This window comes from Melopsittacus undulatus, chromosome Z, assembly GCF_012275295.1.
Source record: "Melopsittacus undulatus isolate bMelUnd1 chromosome Z, bMelUnd1.mat.Z, whole genome shotgun sequence".
Taxonomy (NCBI): Eukaryota; Metazoa; Chordata; class Aves; order Psittaciformes; family Psittaculidae; genus Melopsittacus; species Melopsittacus undulatus.
Window position 1 is genome coordinate 55200040 of NC_047557.1, and position 20953 is coordinate 55220992.

At 43.0% G+C, this 20953-nt stretch overlaps 1 protein-coding gene across 1 annotated transcript in view; it reads left to right on the top strand.

The window, feature by feature from the left end:
* The window catches only part of LOC101875239 (paralemmin-2), a 131373-nt gene that overhangs the window by 97687 nt on the left and 12733 nt on the right, over window positions 1-20953 (top strand). The window contains exons 4-5 of the mRNA XM_005154861.3: window positions 16756-16870; window positions 18163-18184. Coding sequence (XP_005154918.2) covers window positions 16756-16870; window positions 18163-18184 — 137 coding nt within the window. The remainder of the gene's footprint in view (window positions 1-16755; window positions 16871-18162; window positions 18185-20953) is intronic.

A 20953-nucleotide genomic window follows, 5' to 3' on the forward strand; every position in this document is an offset into this window, starting at 1 on the left:
AGGCTCTCTTAGAAACAAAAATACTCCCTTTTCTAACTCATCCTGGGCTGTAGGTGTTCTACTGACTATTTTTTGCTGTCCTGATCCAGGTCAGCCCAGATGTCTGCTTTATTCTGACTTGGAATCTGTATGGCCCTTCAGAAGTCCAGGGGTCAAGAATTTCACTCTCCCAAGACCCACACAGGCAGGAAGGAAGTCATCAGCTGACTCCTACCACAGACATGCAGTGAAAAGTCAAGACAAACTTTTCAGATTCCCACAATTAAAATTGTGCCTCATTCCAACTTTCCATGAGGCAGGAAGGGGGACTTAGGATCCATCATGGAGCATAAAACAGAGGGAATTTTATTATACTCACTCTCCTTTTTTTTATTCACACTCCAGCACCATGAGGAATCAGACAGCACTGACTCAGGTGTGGCTTACGTTAGGTAATGTGGAGCAAAGGGCTGGAAAATCAAGACCTGAGCAATCTTAGAGCAATTTTTTCCCACTCATTTCTTCATTCACACAGCTCTCTGTCTGGCTCTGTTCACCAGTACAACTCACAAATGACGCTACGCTTCCAGGGATCAGTCTGCAGAAATACAGATGCTGTCCAAGCATAGAATCATAGAATAGTTAGGGCTGGAAAGGACCTCAAGATCATCTAGTTCCAACCCCCCTGCCATGGCCAGGGACAACTCACACTAAACCCTATCACCCAAGGCTTCATCCAACCTGGTCTTGAACACTGCCAGGGATGGAGCATTCACAACCTCCCTGGGCAACACATTCCAGTACCTCACCACCCTCACAGTAAAGAACTTCTTCCTTATATCCAGTCTAAACCTCTGCTGTTTAGACTGTTTAAGTTTCAACCCGTTACCCCTTGTCCTATCACTACAGTCCCTAATGAAGAGTCCCTCCCCAGCATCCCTGTAGGCCCCCTTCAGAAACTGGAAGGCTGCTGTGAGGTCTCCACGCAGCCTTCTCTTCTCCAGGCTGAACAGTCCCAACTTTCTCAGCCTGTCTTCATGCAGGAGATGCTCTGGTCCCCTGATCATCCTCGTGGCCCTCCTCTGGACTCGTTCTAACAGTACCATTTCCTTTTTATGTTGAGGACACCAGAACTGAACACAATACTCCAAGTGAGGTCTCACAAGAACAGAGTAGAGGGGCAGGATCTCACAATTTCTATACAGCACAGGAAGTTCTCTTACACTGTAGATGAAAACCAAATATGTGCTCATGGTTACCTGAGCAAGTGGTGGGAGTCTAGGAATTGTTTTTCTGGGATTTCCAGTTGAGAGTGAAGCATGAGGAGTGCAGCAATCGGCTCTTGTCAGTCCTACCCTGTGGAAGTAAAAATGCATGAGATGCATCTGATGAAAGAAAAATGTAACCACGAAAAAATTAGATATGGACATTGTTTCTGGGAGACCTGGATAGATATAACTCCTCTGGTTCTCTGACAGTATGATGGATTTAGACCATCATAGGTGACCTCCTGTACTTCCCACAACAGAAAACCAGGCAAAGATAAAACTAGAACAGTCAGTCTCTAGAGTCAGTATTTCCTCAGCTTTCTACAGGTTTCAGTGAATCCCAGGATGCTGTGGGCTTGCTGCTTCCATTTATCCACTCTCTGCTTCTTCTGGTATGTTAAGCAATTCCTTCAGCTAAAATTCATTCATCATTTTATGGCATGATTTCATTCTTGCCAGGCTGAGTGTGGCCAGCAGGAACAGGCACCTTTCCTTGCTCATTGGGATGTAGTTACCACCACAGCCACACCTTCCCTGCACTTGTGTGCTGGAAATTTATAGTGGGAATCTATGAAAGGAAAAACACAGAGCTCTTCATGTGCCCAAGAGGACCGGAAGCCTCCCAGAAACCCCTGCCAGTGGTAGCAGCACCACCCACCAACCCGGTGGACACTCAGAGAAAATTACAAGAACAATAGCAGGAAATGTTTAAGGGTGGAAACAGCAAATAGAACACAGCCCACCTTTCTGGGGGCTTCCTGATTGGCTTGATTTGCCTCGGCAGGAGCACTTCAGATAACCTTGGAGTTACCCCACCAAGGCAAAACCTCTCCCCAGTGAAGCCATGTTTGTTCCAGTGTTTTCTGAGGTGTAAGGATGCTTGCTGCCAAGAACAAATAAATAAATGAACACAACATAAAAGCTCTAAGGTAGATCAGATAGTCAAAGCAGGATGAGGACACTGCTGTCATTGTGCACAGGGACGCGGCAGCTTGGTGAATCCCTTGCTGTTCCTGGTGGAGAGTCTGTCCATTCCTACAGGTTGCATTCCTTGGCTCATGTCAGCCTTCACCCTGTAAAAATGGATTGTGAGTTCCTGTAATTTAATGACAGCAGAGGACAGATTTGCAAAGCTCAAATCTAAGAAACTGTTTGCATCAAGAAACAAACAAAACAAGTAACAGCTCCTACTGGGTGTTTCCCCTTCCTGCCCCGCTGCTCTTTTTCTGTCCCTGCTGTCCAAGTTGCTTTTGGCAAGCAGTGCAGGGGAATGCATTTGTGTGTTTGTGAGGGCCACATAATATCGGAAACTTTTAAAGGGACCTAATAGAGCTCAGTGCTTCAGGCACACCAAGTGTCAGCTGCACATACCCCTCTAGCTCCTTTGTCAAGGGCTTCTGAGGGCACTTAGAAGTTCAAGCAGTCATGACTAAAGCACAGCATGAATGAAAGGAAAATTTTGTTAACAAATGTCTGAGGGAAGCAGGTGGGATTACTGTAAGTAGCACCTTTCCATGGTAATAAGGTAGTTGCGCTCTAACAGCCACACGACAGCAGGATGCAAGGCAGGTGCAATCACACCAATTATAATATTTTGTGTGGGGTTTCAAGTTTTCAGTGTAACAGCCTGAATTCTCTGGGGCCCATTCTCATTTTTGTTATTATTCTCAGACTATACTCAGTCAGTCACATGGAGTACCTTAGGTCAGAGTGCTGAATGCTGGGCAGCTTTTACTTCTTATGCCTACAAGTAAGCATTTAAGTACCATGTTTCTTGAAACAGCACATTTTAAACCCCCACTACAGAAAACAAATAAATAAAACCTTGTTTGGACCAGAAGCCAATCACAAAGTCCAGGCAGTCATTAGCAGCAAATCTTCATTAGGTCAAACTGAAACCATAGAAACCTCACGTGTACAATGTGTATCTATAATTAATAATACCAGCTAACAGGAATACTAGAAATAAGCATTGTTTGGTGTTATCAATGGACTTTAAAACTGATTGGCAAAATGTATTGGATCAAGACTGGGAAATAGAGGAAAAGTGCTTTGCTGGAGGCTACAGAAGAGATAAAACATACAACTCCAGCAAACGATTGCTATTTTTGTCAAAACTGCTTTTCTAAAAGTGACTGCAGAGCCTTTTCTGGGATGACCAGATGGCCATAAGAAGAAGTCACTTGCATATTCTTTATCATGTCACATATGATGGGGACAGGGAGAGTAACTGGAAAAATGGGGAAAACCCAAATGGGAAACATGCAAGGAGTGAAATCCTGGTTTGTCAGCAGAAGGGAACAAGGTGCCATTGACTTTGCTCTACCTCAGCAGAGGAAGAAGAGGCAGATGCAGCTTGGTGTGGAAATAACACGTGCAGGAATTCAAGAAGACAAGGCATATTATAGAAGAGGAGAGGGGAAGGCAGCCTGTACCAGGAAAAAGCTTGTCTTGACAACAAAAACAGCACCCAGCAATCTTTGGCCCCAAATGACTGGAAAGAGTTGTAACTACAAGCTGGGCAAGAGAGGAAAAATGCAGTTCAGAAAAAAGATCAGAAAGGAAAAACCAGCAGCACAGGCTTTTGTCTGCTCTGTGCAGACTGGCTATTATTGAGAAAGTCCTTGTTAGGTCAGTTGCTAGCTCTGTAAAATGGCAGGCTTTCTGACAGACTTTCTTCAGAAAGTTTGGACATCTGTATCTTTGCTGGTGTTTGCATAACTGTCGTGGTTTAAACCAAGTCCGCACAGCTCATTACTCGCTCCCCCCCCCTTGCTCCCCCAACTACCGGAGAGTTAGGAAGGAGAATCCAAAGAATGTAGCCCCCATGATTGAGATAAGCACAGTTTAATAGCTAAGGTATAACACAAATCACTACTGCTACTACTACTACAAATAATAATGATAAAGCCAATAACAAGTGAGGAGAATACAACACCTCACCAGCCACCGACCCATAACTCACCCCACCCTGCCCAACCGAGCACCAACCGATACCTCCTCCTTCCCCCCAGAGCTCCAGCCCTTCCGGGTTTCTCCTGGTTACATGCTGGGTATGACATGCTATGGTATGGAATACCTCTTTGGCTAGCCTGGGTCAGGTGTTCTGTCTCTCCTTCCTCCCAGCCTCCCTCCTTCCCTGGCAGAGCATGAGCTCAGAAAAGGCCTTGGACAAACCAAACACCAGAGCAGTAACTCAAAACATACTTGCTATCAACAACTGTTCTCAGCCTGAAAGTCAAAACACAGCACTGCACCAGCTACCAAGAAGGAGAAAAATGACTGCTACTGCTCAAACCAGGACAATAGCACTGTCAAAACAGATTTTCTGAGCATCCCTATGGAGGGGTTGTGTAATGCACCAGTAGATGAGTGACATATTTTAGGGAATTATAGCTATATAAGGTACTATATGTGCGAAGGAGCTGCACAGCTCCAGAGGGCAAATCTGAATACAGGGCAAGGTGGGAAAGCCTGTCATGCTTCTAAGGCACCACCCAGTGTCTGCTCTTGACTCCCATGCTCCACACAAATAACAGTTCACTTGCTGCCCAAGCTTGTTCTGTGAGCACTTCGGTACAAAAGCATTCCACTGCTAAGACAAGCATTGCCAAGTCCCCAGATGGCTTTGGGCCACCACCAGAGTTGACATCCTGATGTTCTGGAGCTCTGCCGGGTGCTCCTCTTGTGCTCTGTCTCCTCTGCCCCTGCCCTTTGTTGTAGCTGCCCATGGGTGACTGAGAGGGACAGGGGCATTTCTCTCTGCAGGTCTCTGTGCAAGACCTCCCCGGAAAGAGCATGCAGGAGCACAGGGAACACCTCCCTCAGTCTCGCTGTCCAAGGGCAGGAGGTCAGGGCAGAGGTTGAGGAAAAAGCTGCAGTGAACTGAGGTCCAGGTAGAAGACAATGCACCCTCTCCTGCCTTAGCTAATAGCATTCTCTTTAATCCCAGCCCCCCACGTGTTTCGATTTTCAATGCAGCTCTGCTTGTACTTCAAGCTTGCAGAAGCTGATTGAATTTCTGCTGTGGCCACTCCAGAAGCAGATATAATTTTCAGTAAGAATAGAAAATGATACAGCTGGTGTGTGTCTGAAGTTTGCTGTGGATAGCCATTTAACCTGGAAGTTACAGAGCCTATGTTGCAGCAGCTGGCTGCTGCGGTATCCTTGTGGCCATTCTGCTGCAACTTTAGGAGTATAAATTTGGTGTTGTAGAATTATAGAATCATTTCGATTAAAAAGCCTTTAAACTCATTGAGTCCAACCTAACACTGCCAAGTCCACCACTAAACCATGTCTGTAAGTGCCACATCTCCATGTCTTTTAAATACCTGCAGGGATAGTGACTCTACCACTTCCCTCGGCAGCCTGCTCCGGTGCTTGACTAGAACAATTCAGTGAAGAATTTTTTCTCAATATCCAGTTTAAACTTCCCCTGGTGCAGTTTGGGGCCATTTCCTCTTGTCTTACCATTTGGTACTTGAGAAAAAGAAACCAATCCGCTGTTCACTAGAGGTCTCCCCTTAGCCTTCTTTTCTCCACCTCCCTCACACAAGAGGCAAGTATAAGACTTGTGCTCTAGACCCTTCACCAGCTTTACTGAACCTCTCTGGACCTGCTCCAGCAGCTCAATGTCTCTCCTCTAGTGAAGGGCCCAGAACTGAACACAGGATTGAAGGTACAGCCTCACCAGTGCCCAGTACATGGGGATGATCACTGCCCTGGCCCTGCTGGCCACACTATTGCTGATACAGGCTAGGATGTTGCTGGCCTTCTTGGCTGCCTGTGCACAAGCTGTTCAGTGGACATCAGTCAGCAACCCCAGGTTCTTTTCCACCAGGCAGCTTTGCCTGGCTTATGCTGTGCTGTGAGCTCCCCATGACCCTTAGCAGCTCATTTCTATTCTGAAATTGTAAATCAGGGCCAAAAAATCCCTGATTATTCCAAGACTGTAGATGGGAGGCTGAAATCTATTCAGGGCAAATACTTCTAGTGATTGTTTTGTTGGGATTTTTTACTTCCCTTCGTTAAAATGAGGTGGAGATAAAACTCACACCCTTTTCCAGGCTTCCTGCCTCCTTGTAAATGCTGCTAGGTAACTGAATGTGTATCTTCAGGATACTGGTACGTATTGGATTTACACAAAAACATCCTCCTTCCTTGACAGCTTGAGTTATAGGTGCTGTATAAGGTCACATGTTCATTTTGATTGGACATCTCTACTAACACTGCGTAACGCAGCAGTAAGCACTGCAGCACCATGCAAGAACGAGCACTCAACAGTCATTCTCTGACTGCTCTCCCTCTATTTCTTGGACCTCTTCCAAGATACAAATAACACAATCCACTGAACAGCTGAACTGCTGGCATCTGTTGTTAAACCTAAATGAATTTTCATGTGCCCAGGTGCATTGTGCCAGCAAACTTTCACGGGGCTGGCTACACCTAAATTGCTTTTCTAGTCTCCGGGTTCCTGATGCTGTGTGTGGGGCCTTTGTTCTGGGAGAACTGCACATGTGGCCCTCCTTTGCTTGGAACACTTCTTGCAACACACACACTCTGACATCGGGTCCCACCACAATCATTGTGCCCTGTCTAGAGCTTAATCCCCCTTCTCAAAGTGCCCAGGCAGCCCCTAAAGTACAGCTCAGTGGCAGGAGCAAAGCACAGTGTAGGAGAGGGAGGAGATTTCATGATAGCAAGCCACATGGACATGTTTGTCCCGTGTATTCTTGTGTGTTCTCAGGCATCCCAGGGACAACTCCTCATGCTTCCTGACAAGTTCACTCAAAACTGCGGGAAAGCAGGCAAATTCCTGCATGGTTCAGTGTCTTCTATGAGTCTTTGCACCTTCACCCTCAATTATGAAATGCAGAACATGTGTCCTCTCTCAAATGGCTATTTAATCTTCCCTGCCTTTCTCCTTACACTCCAGCAGGTAGCAACCAATGAACCATAGGGAATGTATCCCTGTACTTGCAATGTAAGTCCCATACACAATCTGTTGAGACTCCTCGTCTGTGCAGATACAGAGAGCTGCATGTCTGGGTTTGTGCAGCCCAAGTTTTTGTGTCAGTTGTGGTTCTCACCTCACTTACTTTGTTTTAACGTTTGAACACTGAACCAAGAGGGTCCAGAGCTAGGAGGCTTGCCATCTCTCTGGGCTGGGAGGGAGAAACAAAGTATAGCAATGGCAAAGAGGAGAGACAAAACCCAGATTCACCAGGAGGAGCTTTTGTATGCACTTTCACAGAGTTGCAGCATGAAACCAGGACATTTGTGCCATTTGTTTAAGTAGAAGTTCTCCAAGAGCTGCATGATTCAAAGATTAACTTTGCCAGAGAAGGTTAAGCTACCAGGGTCTTTTCTTGGCTGGTCAGGGAAATAAAGGGACCTGGTAAGATCTGCAAGGTTCTGCCTAGAGCCTGGTCAGGAGCAAAAATGGGAGATTTCAGATCCAAACATGCTGGTATGAGCAGACAGAGAGAAAAGAGGACTCTTTGCTCTTTCACCTCTTTGGTCACTGGCCAGGGGACTGGGCTCAGACCAGGCCTTTCTTCCTTCCTTTTTTCCCCCTCCGTTTCCCGAAGGAGTGTCAAGCCACATGCTCCTCCACTGTAAGGGCAAGCATCCAAGGCATAGTGATTCATTGATTTCCAGTGATCCGTCCTCTCCCGAGGTGATGGTAAATTTTTAAGGTTACAATCTCACCCAGGCTGGAGATATCTCTCATTTGAAGAAGACTGGAAGAACTTGACATTGGAAAGCTCACACTTGTAAAAGTCCACAACAAGTGTGGGCTGTAAATACAGTGGGGGCAAGAAGTTACATGTTGAAATGGTAAGAATGAAGTAACATCCTTCTTAAACAGAGAAAAAGCAGGTAATGAAAAAGTAGTTCCAATTGGAGGAAGAGTCACACCTGAGAATGCTGATGATCTTGATGCTTGGGATATTTAACACTGCATCAAGCAAACCACTGACAAAAATTAATATACAATATTGCTTTGGGAAGGAAGGGGATTAAAAAATCACATAATTTTTGCAATTCCAGGTGAAAGCATTTGTGTTAGATTGACATTAAGCCTTCACACCTGGAGCAGGCAATATTTTACTAACTAACTCAATATTTTACTAACTAACTCATTTACTAACTAATGGTTATTGGGTTTTACATCTCATAATGTTTATTTAGCTCAGGAAATTCTGTGGTTTATCTAACCTAGAAGGGTTTTGTCTAACCTAGCAGGGATTAGCTTGGTCCTAAACCAGTCAGATGCAAAATAACTCTTTCTATACACATTTCCTTCAAACAACAAAGGTGATTATGGATTTTTTTCCTCTCTTCCCAAGTTCGTCAGCTGGTCCTGGGAAGTAACTTTTGCTTGGTGAAAGGGATGGTTTCCCTTCCTGTGTATCCGGAATAGTCATCTAGATTACTAGAGCAACACATTCAGCATTGTGCCTGAATCTCATTTCCAAGCATTGATTTGTGTTACTCATTCCCAGTCTTTCAAGTCGCAGAGGTTTTGCCTTTTCAAAGATGCTAATTAAGTTTGCTGCTCTTGATTATCAGCTGCACTCTGTAAACAACAGCCTTTGGAAATCACAAGATGCGCACTGCCAGCTTTCCTCTTTGAGGGTAAGGCATTCAGAAGGATGAGCTCTTCAGAAAAACTAAGCTAAGGCACTTAGCTCTTACTTAGCTCTGGAATCCTACTTCAGACCCCACAACAGACCTGAAATCAAGCAAGATTTTTGCTACCAGCATTGGCTGTTTGTCAATAAACAGAGACATCCACAAATGGTCTACCTGGCTTTGGCACAACTGCCAATGTTTGCTAAGCAAACTAAGCCAATGCAGAAACTAAACCAAGTATTAGTCAGTGATTTCTGCCTTCCCTACAGCAGATGAAGTTCACAGTTGTGGTATGTGGGGTTCCGGTCCAGCTTCTTAGGCATGTTGGTTTACAGCCGTGTTGCTGGTGCTTGGCACCTGATACAAGTTTCGAAAGCATGTCAAGGGCTGAGGTGCTGGACTGGAGTTTAGGGTACAGTTCCTCATATCTTTGTCAGTTGTGCTAGTTTAAAGAGCTTAAATGCAAGACTTGACTTACACATCCAGCTAGGGAAACCTTGCCGTTTTCCCTTGCAATTTTGTTTTCCAAGGTTTGAACCTCAGTGAACTAACAGGCACCCTGCTGCCCCAAAAACTTTATAGTGACCAAGAAATGGGAATGAGAGGCCCATGGGGTAGAGCATTTTTGCCAGTGCTCTTTTGCACTGCAGGAAAAGGCACATTGCTCTGTGCTCACAGGAGAGTGGACCCTGAAATTTAAGTCTCAGTTTCTGGTTTTGTTGAGTGGTCAAAAGCTTCATGAGGGCAAGATCATTGAGACAGACACAGAGACTGTGCAGAGATCCATTTCACCGCTACAGGCAAGCCCAATCATCCCTAAACTTGGGGTTCAAATATCTGTTTAGTAAACATCAGAGGGAATTGTTATAGTTTTGTGCTTGTGAATGTACCAATTTAATACTATCTGTAACACTCAGGATGTTTAGCTCTGAGATCTGGCACCAATTACTGATATTCAGGCCCATGTCTTCTTTGTGCCTTTTATATCAGGTTGATTTAGGCTGTCAGTCAAGTAATAGCAAAATAATCAGTTTACAGCTGAGCTATCCCCCACCTTATCTATGCATCCGTCACCTTTTCCCTTCAAGTGTTTACTCTGATTAGGTCTTTCCTGTTTTTCTCTTGAGTTCTGAATACTTGTATATTTTCCCTATTAGTGCTGATGAATGTTCTTTTCCCACTGACCTGTCAGTGTGTATGCTGCAGATATAACTTCTCTTACATTTCTGTCTTCACTGCAGAAATGACATGAGTATTTCTCAGGTGCAACCCAGCATGCAGAGCTAGTACAAGCTAAAGAAACTGGTTCATAGACTTGTTATAATGCTGGAACCATCCCACCCTGAAAAACAAAACGTTTATGAGCCAAACATAGGTATCTCTAGAAATCTTGTCTGTCAGAGTTAATAAACTTGATAGAGGAGGCTGTTTTCTCCAGGCATACTTATATTTACTTGGGATTTGTATGCTCCTTTTGCAAAGCTGTGTGACTCTGTACCCACTGTGTGAGGGCCCTGCAAGATCCTACCTGGGGTGCCTCCCAGAGTCAAGGTAAAAGCACTTCATGCCAGAACAACCTCTGCCTTTCAGCAGGGAGGAAAGTGACAGCCCAGGTCTGTGGGTTTCAATGTCTTAACATAGAAACAGAGGACATCCTTCACCTAGAGAAAGTTCATTCATCAGTTTCAGTCTGGAGCATAAAACAGAGCCCTATATGCAAATGTAATGTTTCTTGGCTACTGAATGAATGTTCAGCATAACTGCACATGTACACATACCAAATTATCAAACCTGTCCTTATGCCTCTTCACCTCTTAGATCTCCCTTCTTATCTCCACTTTTCATCACCTAAACTGAAGCCTTCTGTGCTTTGGTTCAAGCTCCTTTGGTTCTTGATCCCAGCATCTCTGCAGAAGGGTTCATTTGCTGCTTCTGCCCCCAGTCCTCTCAGAAGCTGCTCTGCCCGTTTTGCCTACACTCATGTGGCAACCTGGTTATGTCAAAATCCCACCAAATATACAGACCAGGCTTCCTTTGGCAAGCTGCTGCATACCCTTCACCTGTATTATTGAACTGTTCTGGTCTGAGTTTTGTGGGACCTGATGTCTGATAGCTACAGACTGTAAAAGAGAAATCTTGTGCATAGCCTTAAATATTCCATAACTTATCCCACCTTTCACTTTCACCCATATTTGCAGAATTCCAAACCCCAGCTGGAAGAAGCCATGAGCATCCTGGTCTAATCTCATGGCTGAGCCTGTTTTGAGCAGCAGGTTGGACTAGAGACCTCCCAAGATCACTTCCATCCTGAATTATCCTACAAGCCTGTAATCTCAATAACCAAGGGATCAGGGTGCCCCTACTGACAGTAAAATGCTTTCCAAAAGATATCATCCCTTCTGCTGTTCATTCTTTCTTCTCCTTCATAGTAGGACAGAACTATTAGCATGAACATGAGGGTTACCTGGCTTACATGGGCAGCTCTTCTCAGCATCCTTAAAAATCTTATCCCCTAAAAATCAGGTGCCTATGGCAGCCGTCCATTAAAGAAAGCTGCAGGACAGACAGACTAGCAGCAAGGCAGGTTTGGCTTTCAGAGTGGTGAAATCTCCCTTCTTTATTCCTGTGACATTTGGGGAAATATGATTCTGTATACATCCACTGAAAAAATCCTGCCTGTGCCAAAGCAGCTCCAGACTCCCTGACCCACTTTTTCTCCTTATATAAACAATTTAGCAAATCCCAGTGATCAGATAACAGCTTGGGCTAATAAGCAGCAATACTAGTGGTCTGCTTTACACCACTTCTGCCTCATCTGGATCTCTGTTTTCATTCTTATTTTTTCCCTACAGCACTCCAGATATTGTAGTTGTTTATTTAACTGGCTCTGTTGTTGTGGCTGTCTTTCAAACCAGCCTGAAATCTACTAAGAAGGCAGGAACCAATGAATTATAAGGTTTCCTTGCCAGGTGTCAAATGACAATTAAGGCATATCCTTTTTAAACTGTGCTAGAAGAAAAAGACATTATTCGATATTTAACAGGTTTACACAGGAAGAATGCAGGCACTTTGTATATGTATGTACATGTACATATGCACTCTTAATGAATTTATTACTGTTTAAATCACCATATAGTATGGCGCTCAAAACAGATATGATATTAGTGAACTTCTTTTATTCAAACCAAATTTGCATGCCTCTGTTGTATCTTGTTGAAAAAAAAAAAAAAGGCATGCAGATCTTATCATTTAGCAGTTCTGATAATGTGAAGCTCACTAAAAAAAATAAAGCATGCAAAACAACCTTCAGTTTACATTATGGTTTTAATTATTATACTGCTGGTCCCTGTGTGGAAAGGCAGTCCAAAGGAAGTGGTGAAGACTCTAGGGCTCGATTCTCCAGTGAGGTCTGTGGTGCCAGGTGTTTTACTGAGGCATGTATACAATAGCTCACATGGAAATTGTGCTCTTGAGTATTTCTGTTTCCTCAGTGCCTCAGCAGAATCACTTCAGCATTTAAGGCTAAAGAGGACAGACAAAGGTGACATAAAAAGGACCTAAAAGGTATGAAACAACTTCCTGCTGATATTAATGACTGGTATATGACCCCTGTGGTATGTAACAGGTACATTCCGTCTGAATGATAGTATTTTTCCTGCCATTATTAGAAATTCAGACCCATTCCATACAAGGCCTAGGAGACTATCAGTCTGTCTGCACTGATTGCAGTGGAAAAAAGGGCAATTTACACCTATGGGATGAGTATGTATGCATTGTTACACAGTGTCACGTAGGAAATCCTTATTCCTACCAACTTCACCCATGTCTTTAAATCCTGGCAACTCTGTCTCCATCCCTTTCCTCATCACAAAGTTGTCGTTAATACGACTTCTGTGCCTGACAAAATCTTGGAGCAGATTCTCCTGGAAGGCATGCTAGGGTGCATGAAAAACAACAAAGTGCTTGGTGACAGCAGCATGGATTCACTAAGGGGAAATCCTGCCTGACCTATTTGGTGGCCTTCTATGATGGAACTACAGAACTGATGGACATGGGTAGAGCAGCTGATGTCATCTACCTGGACTTGTGCAAAGCATTCGACACTGTCCCACATGACATCCTTGTCTCTAAATTGGAGAGACATCAATTTGATAGGTGGACCACTTGGTGGATAAAGAACTGGCTGGATGGCTGCATGCAATGAGTTATGGTCAATGGTTCAATGTCCAGCTGGAGACCAGTAATGAGTGGTGTCCCTCAGGGATTGGTGTTGGGACCGGTCTTGTTTAATATATTTGTCACTGACATGGACAGTGGGATTGAGTGCGCCCTCAGCAAGTTTGCCGATGACACCAAGCTGTGTGGTTCGGTTGATACCCTGGAGGGAAAGAATGCCATTCAGAGTGACCTTGACACACTTGTGAGGTGGGCTGATGCCAACCTTACAAAGTTTAACCATGCCAAGTGCAAGGTCCTACACCTGGGTGGGAGCAATCCCAGGCACAGCTACAGGTTGGACAAAAAGGAAATTCATGGTAGTCCTGAGGAGAAGGACTTGGGGGTGTTGGTCAATGAGAAAATGAACATGAGCCAGCTTCAGTGTGCACTCACAGCCCAGAAAGCCAACCGTATCCTGGGCTGCATCAAAAGGAGTGTGACCAGCAGGTTAAAGGAGATGATCCTGCCCCTCTACTCTGCTCTCGTGAGACCTCACTTGGAGTATTGTGTGCAGTTCTGGTGTCCTCAACATAAAAAGGACATGGAACTGTTGGAACAAGTCCAGAGGAGGGCCACGAGGATGATCAGGGGCTGGAGCACCTCCTGTATGGAGACAGGCTGAGAAAGTTGGGTCTGTTCAGCCTGGAGAAGAGAAGGCTGCGTGGAGACCTCATAGCAGCCTTCCAGTATCTGAAGGGGGCCTATAGGGATGCTGGGGAGGGACTATTCATTAGGGACTGTAGGGACAGGACAAGGGGTAATGGGTTGAAATTTAAACAGGGGAAGTTTAGACTGGGTATAAAGAAGAAATTCTTTACTGTTAGGGTGGTGAGGCACTGGAATGGGTTGCCCAGGGAGGTAGTGAATGCTCAATCCTTGGCAGTGTTCATGGCCAGGTTGGACACATGGTTTAGTGTGAGGTGTCCCTGGTGATGGCAGGGGGGTTGGAACTAGATGATCTTGAGCTCCTTTCCAACCCTAACTATTCTATGATTCTATGATTCTATAAAAGGCACTGAAGAAGTCATTTGGGTTGGGTTTGGGGGAGGGGAGAAAAAAATCACCAAGATGTCTTGTTGAAATAGTGTCATCTAATGTTCCATCTGCCCAGATTGTTTTGGTGGTGAGGGTAGGCTGGCACAAAGGAAACAGAAATGGAGGAAGTGAATCAGGAAGGGAATACAAAAGAGACATAAACAAGTTAAAGCAGCAGAGCAAGTAGCCAGAAAGTAAGAAAGTATAAATCAGATCATTTGCAAGGTGTGTATGTGCAGGTGTATGTGTGTGCATTAGAAGCCGACTTTCTCTGGAGGACCCAAAAGTTCATGGCAAACCTACAGTTTTGAGCTGGTGCACTTTTGATTACCCCAGATTACAAGGAGTCTACTTGCTTATTACCTTACTCACATCAAATTAGTTGCCTCACACCACCTATACTCAGTTTTTGAAATGACAAAAATAACTAATGTCAATTCATTAAAAAAAAAAGACTTCATTTATTTTGCTGTCACTAAGTAATATGAATTCCCATTTTCCAGTCTTTCCATGATCACATTGAGAGCAAAATGTACCAGGGTACAGAATATGTACCCTGAAAATGCTGCTTAGTGATTCACTCGGGAAGAAAAGAAACATGTCAGTAAACCCCAACTCACCCAGGTCCACAGTGTAGTTTCATCAGAATGCACAGTAGAATACTTCAAATATCCTTATCAACAAGACATAAATGCATGTGTATCTACTAATTGTTCCTAAGCATAGGGAAGGGAAAAAAGCCACCTTCCTGTTGACTTCTAAATTCATGAAATACAAGCATGGCAATGGCTGACTGCAGTGTCAAGTGATTTTTCACTTCACTAGGTATTAAAAATAAAAAAGAGAAAAAGAATCCTGGAAAGAAAAGTCCAGAAGAAACAGTATTCTGTGTAAGCTTTCTTCCTGAATCACAACACGGAAGGGGAATTTCATCCTGTATTAAGTTGTTCCATTTATGCAGAACAAGATATATTGTCCCGAAATATTCTACATTTTTGAAGTTTTTCTATTAGTTCTGAGAAAATATAAAAAAAAAAAAATCATGGCTTGGAGCAGTACTTTCCAACTGTGTGATTCTAAAATCACAGCAATTAAGCCATTTTAACTTGGAAATGAGGGGGTTGCCTTTAAGAGAAGAAAATGGCAGTTCTACAGCCACCAAGGATTTGTTACTGTTAAGTATTCACATACTTCAGGAGAGCAAAATATGCCTTTTTCCATCTGCAACAACTTGGGGCTGTGACACTTTTGCCTCCCTCTAATGAAAAGATTTATCAGCAAGTGCCACACATCCTTCACCTGTGCACAATTAGAAAGCAGGGAAAAACTTCCCAGGTGCGTTCCTGAAGTTAGACTCCTGCATCTATATTTAGATACATGAATTTCACAAGTAACTCAAGCTGTCAAGTCTCTGAAAGGAGCAATCCCTGCCTCCCTGCTCTCTACCTGCTCACTGTCACCTTCTCCTTGCCCTTTGCATTGTGATAGAACAAGTATTAATGAAGTCCTGTGCTGAGTTAGGGCTGGGAAAGAGCCAAAACATGTCACTTTAGACTGATCCTGATCCTCAGGATCCTTCACTTGAAAAGTGGTAGCAGAAAGGCAGTAGCAAGCAGCCGTGGGTAAGGAAAGTACTGTTAAAAAGTGATGTTAATCTGTTACATTTGAAGAAATATGGTCCAACAAGCTGTGAGTGGCTATAACTCTGTAGACAAAGGGAGTTTTAAGTAACTACCGTTGTTTAAAAGAGCTCATCCTAGCTCATATAACAGGTGGGTTTCTTGATTTTGAGCTTTTTTTTTTTTTAAGTGAGAAAATAAAGATGGTGGTATACATAAAAATAGAAAAAGAGGGAATATTCCTGCACCTGCATAAATCATGTCAGTAAAAGGATGTTTCCGTTAAAGTAATGGAGAATCTAACCCTGATTAAAGTGTATCCCAAATCACAATCAACACATCTTAAGGTGCAAGTGCCATTAGGTCTCAACTAGAGAAATGAAAATGCAGAATGCCTACTGCATAGCAAAATATGTTTATTTACTGAGCAGCCTGTGTATTTTGTTACCTGAAGCCTCTGGGGTTCCCTGTATGATGCAGTAATGTAGAAAATAGGGATGGATAACCCAAAGAATGATTGTGAGGAGCTGGCAACATACTGGTTCAAGAGAAACACCCAACACAACTGGTTGACTGCCAACTATTTCCAGTTTTATCGTCTGGAATACAGAAGTGTTAGAAGACACCTATTCCTCTTATTATTACCACATATTTATGGTTATATCCCATATTGTTATTTATAAAAACAAAGGGCATATCTGAGAGATGTTATGGGAACTGGGATGAAGCAGTTTTAGTTAATCTGTACATGCTTTTGCAGAAGTGGATGATAAGAGAATTACTGGTTTTGCTTAAAACAGTTTGTCTGTTTTACAAATAATATACAAATAAGCATGTGCCCCACATGCGTTAGGAGTGCAGTTGTGAATAACAAGAGTGAAAGTTGTCCCTGATGATATTTGAAATGCTAATTAATGCCCAGGAAACTATGGCTCATTGAAATAATTTTTACATGTTTTATCTTTGTGTATATGTGTATGTCTGTATGTCTTCCACAGGCTGGAACAAGAAATACAGAAATTAGAAAGTGAGGAATCCCAAATATCTGCCAAAGAACAAATCATTTTGGAGAAACTAAAGGAGACTGAGAAATCCTTCGACAACTTGCAAAAGGTATGTAAAAAAAAATAAAAAAATAAAAAATAAAAAGACATTTGGGCACAGATTGAAACCAAGGTAGACTCCTAGCACTGTTTGAAAGCAGCAGGTATAATTCATGCACTTATGGGAAGAATGAGGGCAAATGTAGAGCACGTAGCTCAGGCCAGGAAGAACAAAACTAGTAAAGATATATAGAAGATACAAAGAAAAAGAAGATATATAGAAAACTAGGAAAGAAAGAAAACACAGATACCTCATAGGAAAACTAGGAGGCATGAGATGTGTTTTGGTTGGGTTATTTGGATTTTCCCTTCCACTCTGGGTTTTTTTGAAGTGGCTTTTAGTTAATTTTAGAGACTATCTCCCTAGCTTATCTGCAGGAAAACAGTGTGAGCTTTTGGCCACACCAAAAGATGTCATCAAGACCCTAAAAAGGCATATCAAACTTCCCTGCTCCCAGTAGCACAGAGATAGTGGCATTTGCCACTTCTGACCATTACAGCCTGCAACAAACAGCAGTGTTCTACTTTTAGTTATACCATGTCCCTCTCCCTCAGCCCCCAGTGGTACCTAAACCTGGGAAGCTATATCCCCAGTTACCTATTTAAAAATTACAAAGAACTATAAAAGCAAGCCTAGCTTAAAAATCAAAATTTCACGCAAATTATACCCCAAATATCAAAAAGAGGCTGAATGGAAGACCACCCTGGCTTAAGAATGAGCTTTTAGGTGTAACTAAATGCAAAAAAAAAAGAAGCATACCAACTATGGAAAGAGAGCCAAATAGCCATTGAGGACTACAAGATCTTTGCTAGGGCATGCAGAGATGCAGTCAGGGATGCTAGGTCACAGCCAAATCTGAAATTGGCCAAAGATGTCAAGTACAAGAAGTAAGGGTTCTTCAGATTTGTGAGCAGGTAGCAGAAGCACAGTGAAGATATAGGCCCATTGCTAACATGACAGGAAAACTAGTCCCTAACAGTGCTTCCAAGACAGATGTTCCCAATACCTTCTTTGCCCCCTTGTCGATGCTGGCATAGACCCCAGATAATAAGATCAACCTGCCATTAGTTGGTAAAGGGCTGGTCTGTGGCTTCTTGCAAAGGCCTCTCCAATGGCTGACATTGTTGGAAGGAAACTGTCTATAGTACTTGAAAGTCATGTCGATAAAGGGTTGTCCCTGATGACTGGAAGAGGGAAAATGTCATACCCATCTACAGAAAGGGAGCAGAAGAGGACCTAGGATATCAATATCAAATATCTTATTATATCAATAATCAAATATCTTCTTTTTCCCTTCACAGAGTTTCTCACACCAGGATGGTGGTAAGTGCCTTTTTATTATTGTATAGCTTTGGATTTAACAAGAATTGTTATTATAGCTTTGTTGCAAAAGTTTACAGAGTGGGGGTTCTTTTTTTCATTGTATGTTCCAGTTTTATTCCTAGAGCCATTACCTTCTTCTTTGGTATTGCTATAGTGCAAGCAGAAATATTATTATTATGGTGAAATAGTATTCCTTTGGCTGAGCTCCAGCTCTTCTTTTGTGCATACAAGGGAAAAAAACAGCACAGATAACTTAAAACAGAGATAATAAAACTTCTATGTTATCTTTCACTGCATGACAGCCCTGTCACCTCTCTGTGGTCAATCTTCTCCATTGCATGCACACATGTTCTGTTAATAAGCAGAGTTAATGAGTTAAATAGGAAGTTAAACACAATAAGAACCATTCCTAATATACAGGAACAACTGCTAATATCAGATTACTTCACTGAAGAATTATATTCTAATGATACTTACAGAAGGAAAATATTGCATAGTAGGGTGAGGGCCTAATAATTCCTAGTTTATGAACTCTATCACACCATGTGTGATCACTCTAAACACTGAGCTATAAATTTAGGTGTCTGAGTGAGGAAATGAGATATTTTATTTCCAGGAAGCTAGAGAGACCCTTGTAGTGCTTCTCCAGGACCTTTAGGACCAAAGAAGGGTATTATGCTGATCCATCGGCAAATAAAACTGTAATCCAGATGCTCGTTCTTGTACACATCTTTGAACTGATAAGATTCAAACTACTGAGGCCAAGACTAGCTCCTCCAGCTCCTGACAAAGCCATGCCCAGCTGTATTGGAAGTATAGATGAAGAACATGTAGGATGATCCTAACATTAAAGAACTGGACGCAACTGCATTTTAATATGTAGCATATGAACTGGCTTGAAGCTATCTTTTGAAGTGAATAATATTGCTCAGGAAAAGGGTTTTCTTTTTAAGTCAGAGATGTAGTTCAGAAATTTTCACTTCTGCTAGCAACATAATCTAAGTTTTACATTAAATCCCATTGTCAAAAAAAGAAAAAAAAAAGTCCCAGATAGGATGCTCCATGTTCAGAACTTGTTCATCCTTCCTCTTTGAGCATTTGAAATTGGCTGTCACAAAGTACATGAAGATCCATATTTTATACCTATAAAATACCTATAAAATAGAGTTTCACCATGGTTGTTGGTAGGTTTCCAAACGAGGAGCAGTGCCTAGAGGAATTAGCTCCCAAACTGCGCAGGAGCTTTTATGACTCCTGCAAGACATGATCTGCTCTTTATGCACACTGTGATAAAACAGAAACCAAAGGAAGCACCAGCTAGCGAACAGGAAGCAATAGTTTCCTCAAAGATATTTTCTTGTAGGAATGTAGTACTTCATTGGGTTCAAAGCCTCACTGTTACCCAGAGTTTGCCTACTTTCAGTGGATCTCGCCCTCACAGGCTGAGTCAAAAGCAAGGGCAGAACATGATTTCTGGGGTGTAACAGAAAACTGCAAAATTAAGCCAAAGAGAAGAGAGTGTCTCCAGAATAAATGTGCAAGCAGAGGGAGCAGGGAGCATAACTAAGTTAACTGGTACCTCTTCTCTTCCAGATCACTTGCTTCATGTATCTTGTTTCTTTCTCTCGGCAGCTGGTCCTTGTGGGCTGAGGCAGTCCTGTGTCATCCTTTAAGCCATTCTGTACTCTGTTCCTTTAGGGATGGTCAAGGCTGCAAGCTGTCCTGTTAGCCCTCCCACTGTGGACATGATGTGACTGTACATCTTCATATGGTGAAAGCTGAGCAGGTCCTCTGTTTTCTGCTCTCTGATAACAGTCGGTGAGGGTAGCTGATCACAGCAGGAAGAAAACACATACACAGCTAGCTGCAAGCACTTTGGTACCATAGTCTTTTCCTTCCTTCTAAAACATGTAGGACTTGCTTCGTTGAAGCAGATCAGCCATCTGTCTGGCAGCTATCTGTAACACATCCTGCAGAGGAAAGTGGTAGGAGCCCTTGGATAATACAGGAAGATTGTGTAAAACACTGCTGACACAAACAACCCAAATCTATTGGGGAATTTCTTCAATTGCTTCAGATTGTTAAAAGACTTCGAGTTCCTAAGTGTCATGTTAGTTTGCTTTGTGTCCAACCTTCCATTTATTCTAAACAATGATGCCACAGAACATGATTTATCTCCACACTGCATACCCATACCTGGTTTTGTGCCATATATAGAGTGGTGATGGAGCTTTTGAGTATGCAAAAAGCACAACTACAAGTTCTTCAGATTCCTGAGGGGTTCAGGCAAAGGCTGCAAGGAAAGGGAAGAAGTGATGGTGAACACCAGTGGCTGATCAAGTGACACTCTGTGTCCTTCTCACCCTTCCCACAAAACAGCTGTTTGGCAATGTGCACTTTTGAGTTTGCTGTCATCCAGGAACAATAAATGCAAATCCCATGTTTCCCAGGGTACAAACACACTTTGTCTTCATACATCATCACACAGAGAAAGCAGATCTGAAATGCTGAGGCTGAGGGCTGGGATGCCCTCTCATCTGCAGTTGTGCTTCTGCCAACTCCTTGGTGCCTTTGTCACTGATAAGCTCTCTGTTAAACAAGACCTGAGATGATGTTAGGAACGACATCATCTGTTGCTGCTTAGGTCAAAACTAGTTATTTGGTAATGTTATGCTTTATGCATATTGTGAACAAATGGAGAGAGCTGTTGGTCTGCATGTGTCTATGTTTATGGCTCAATGTAAATATAAACCCAAAGACACATTAAAA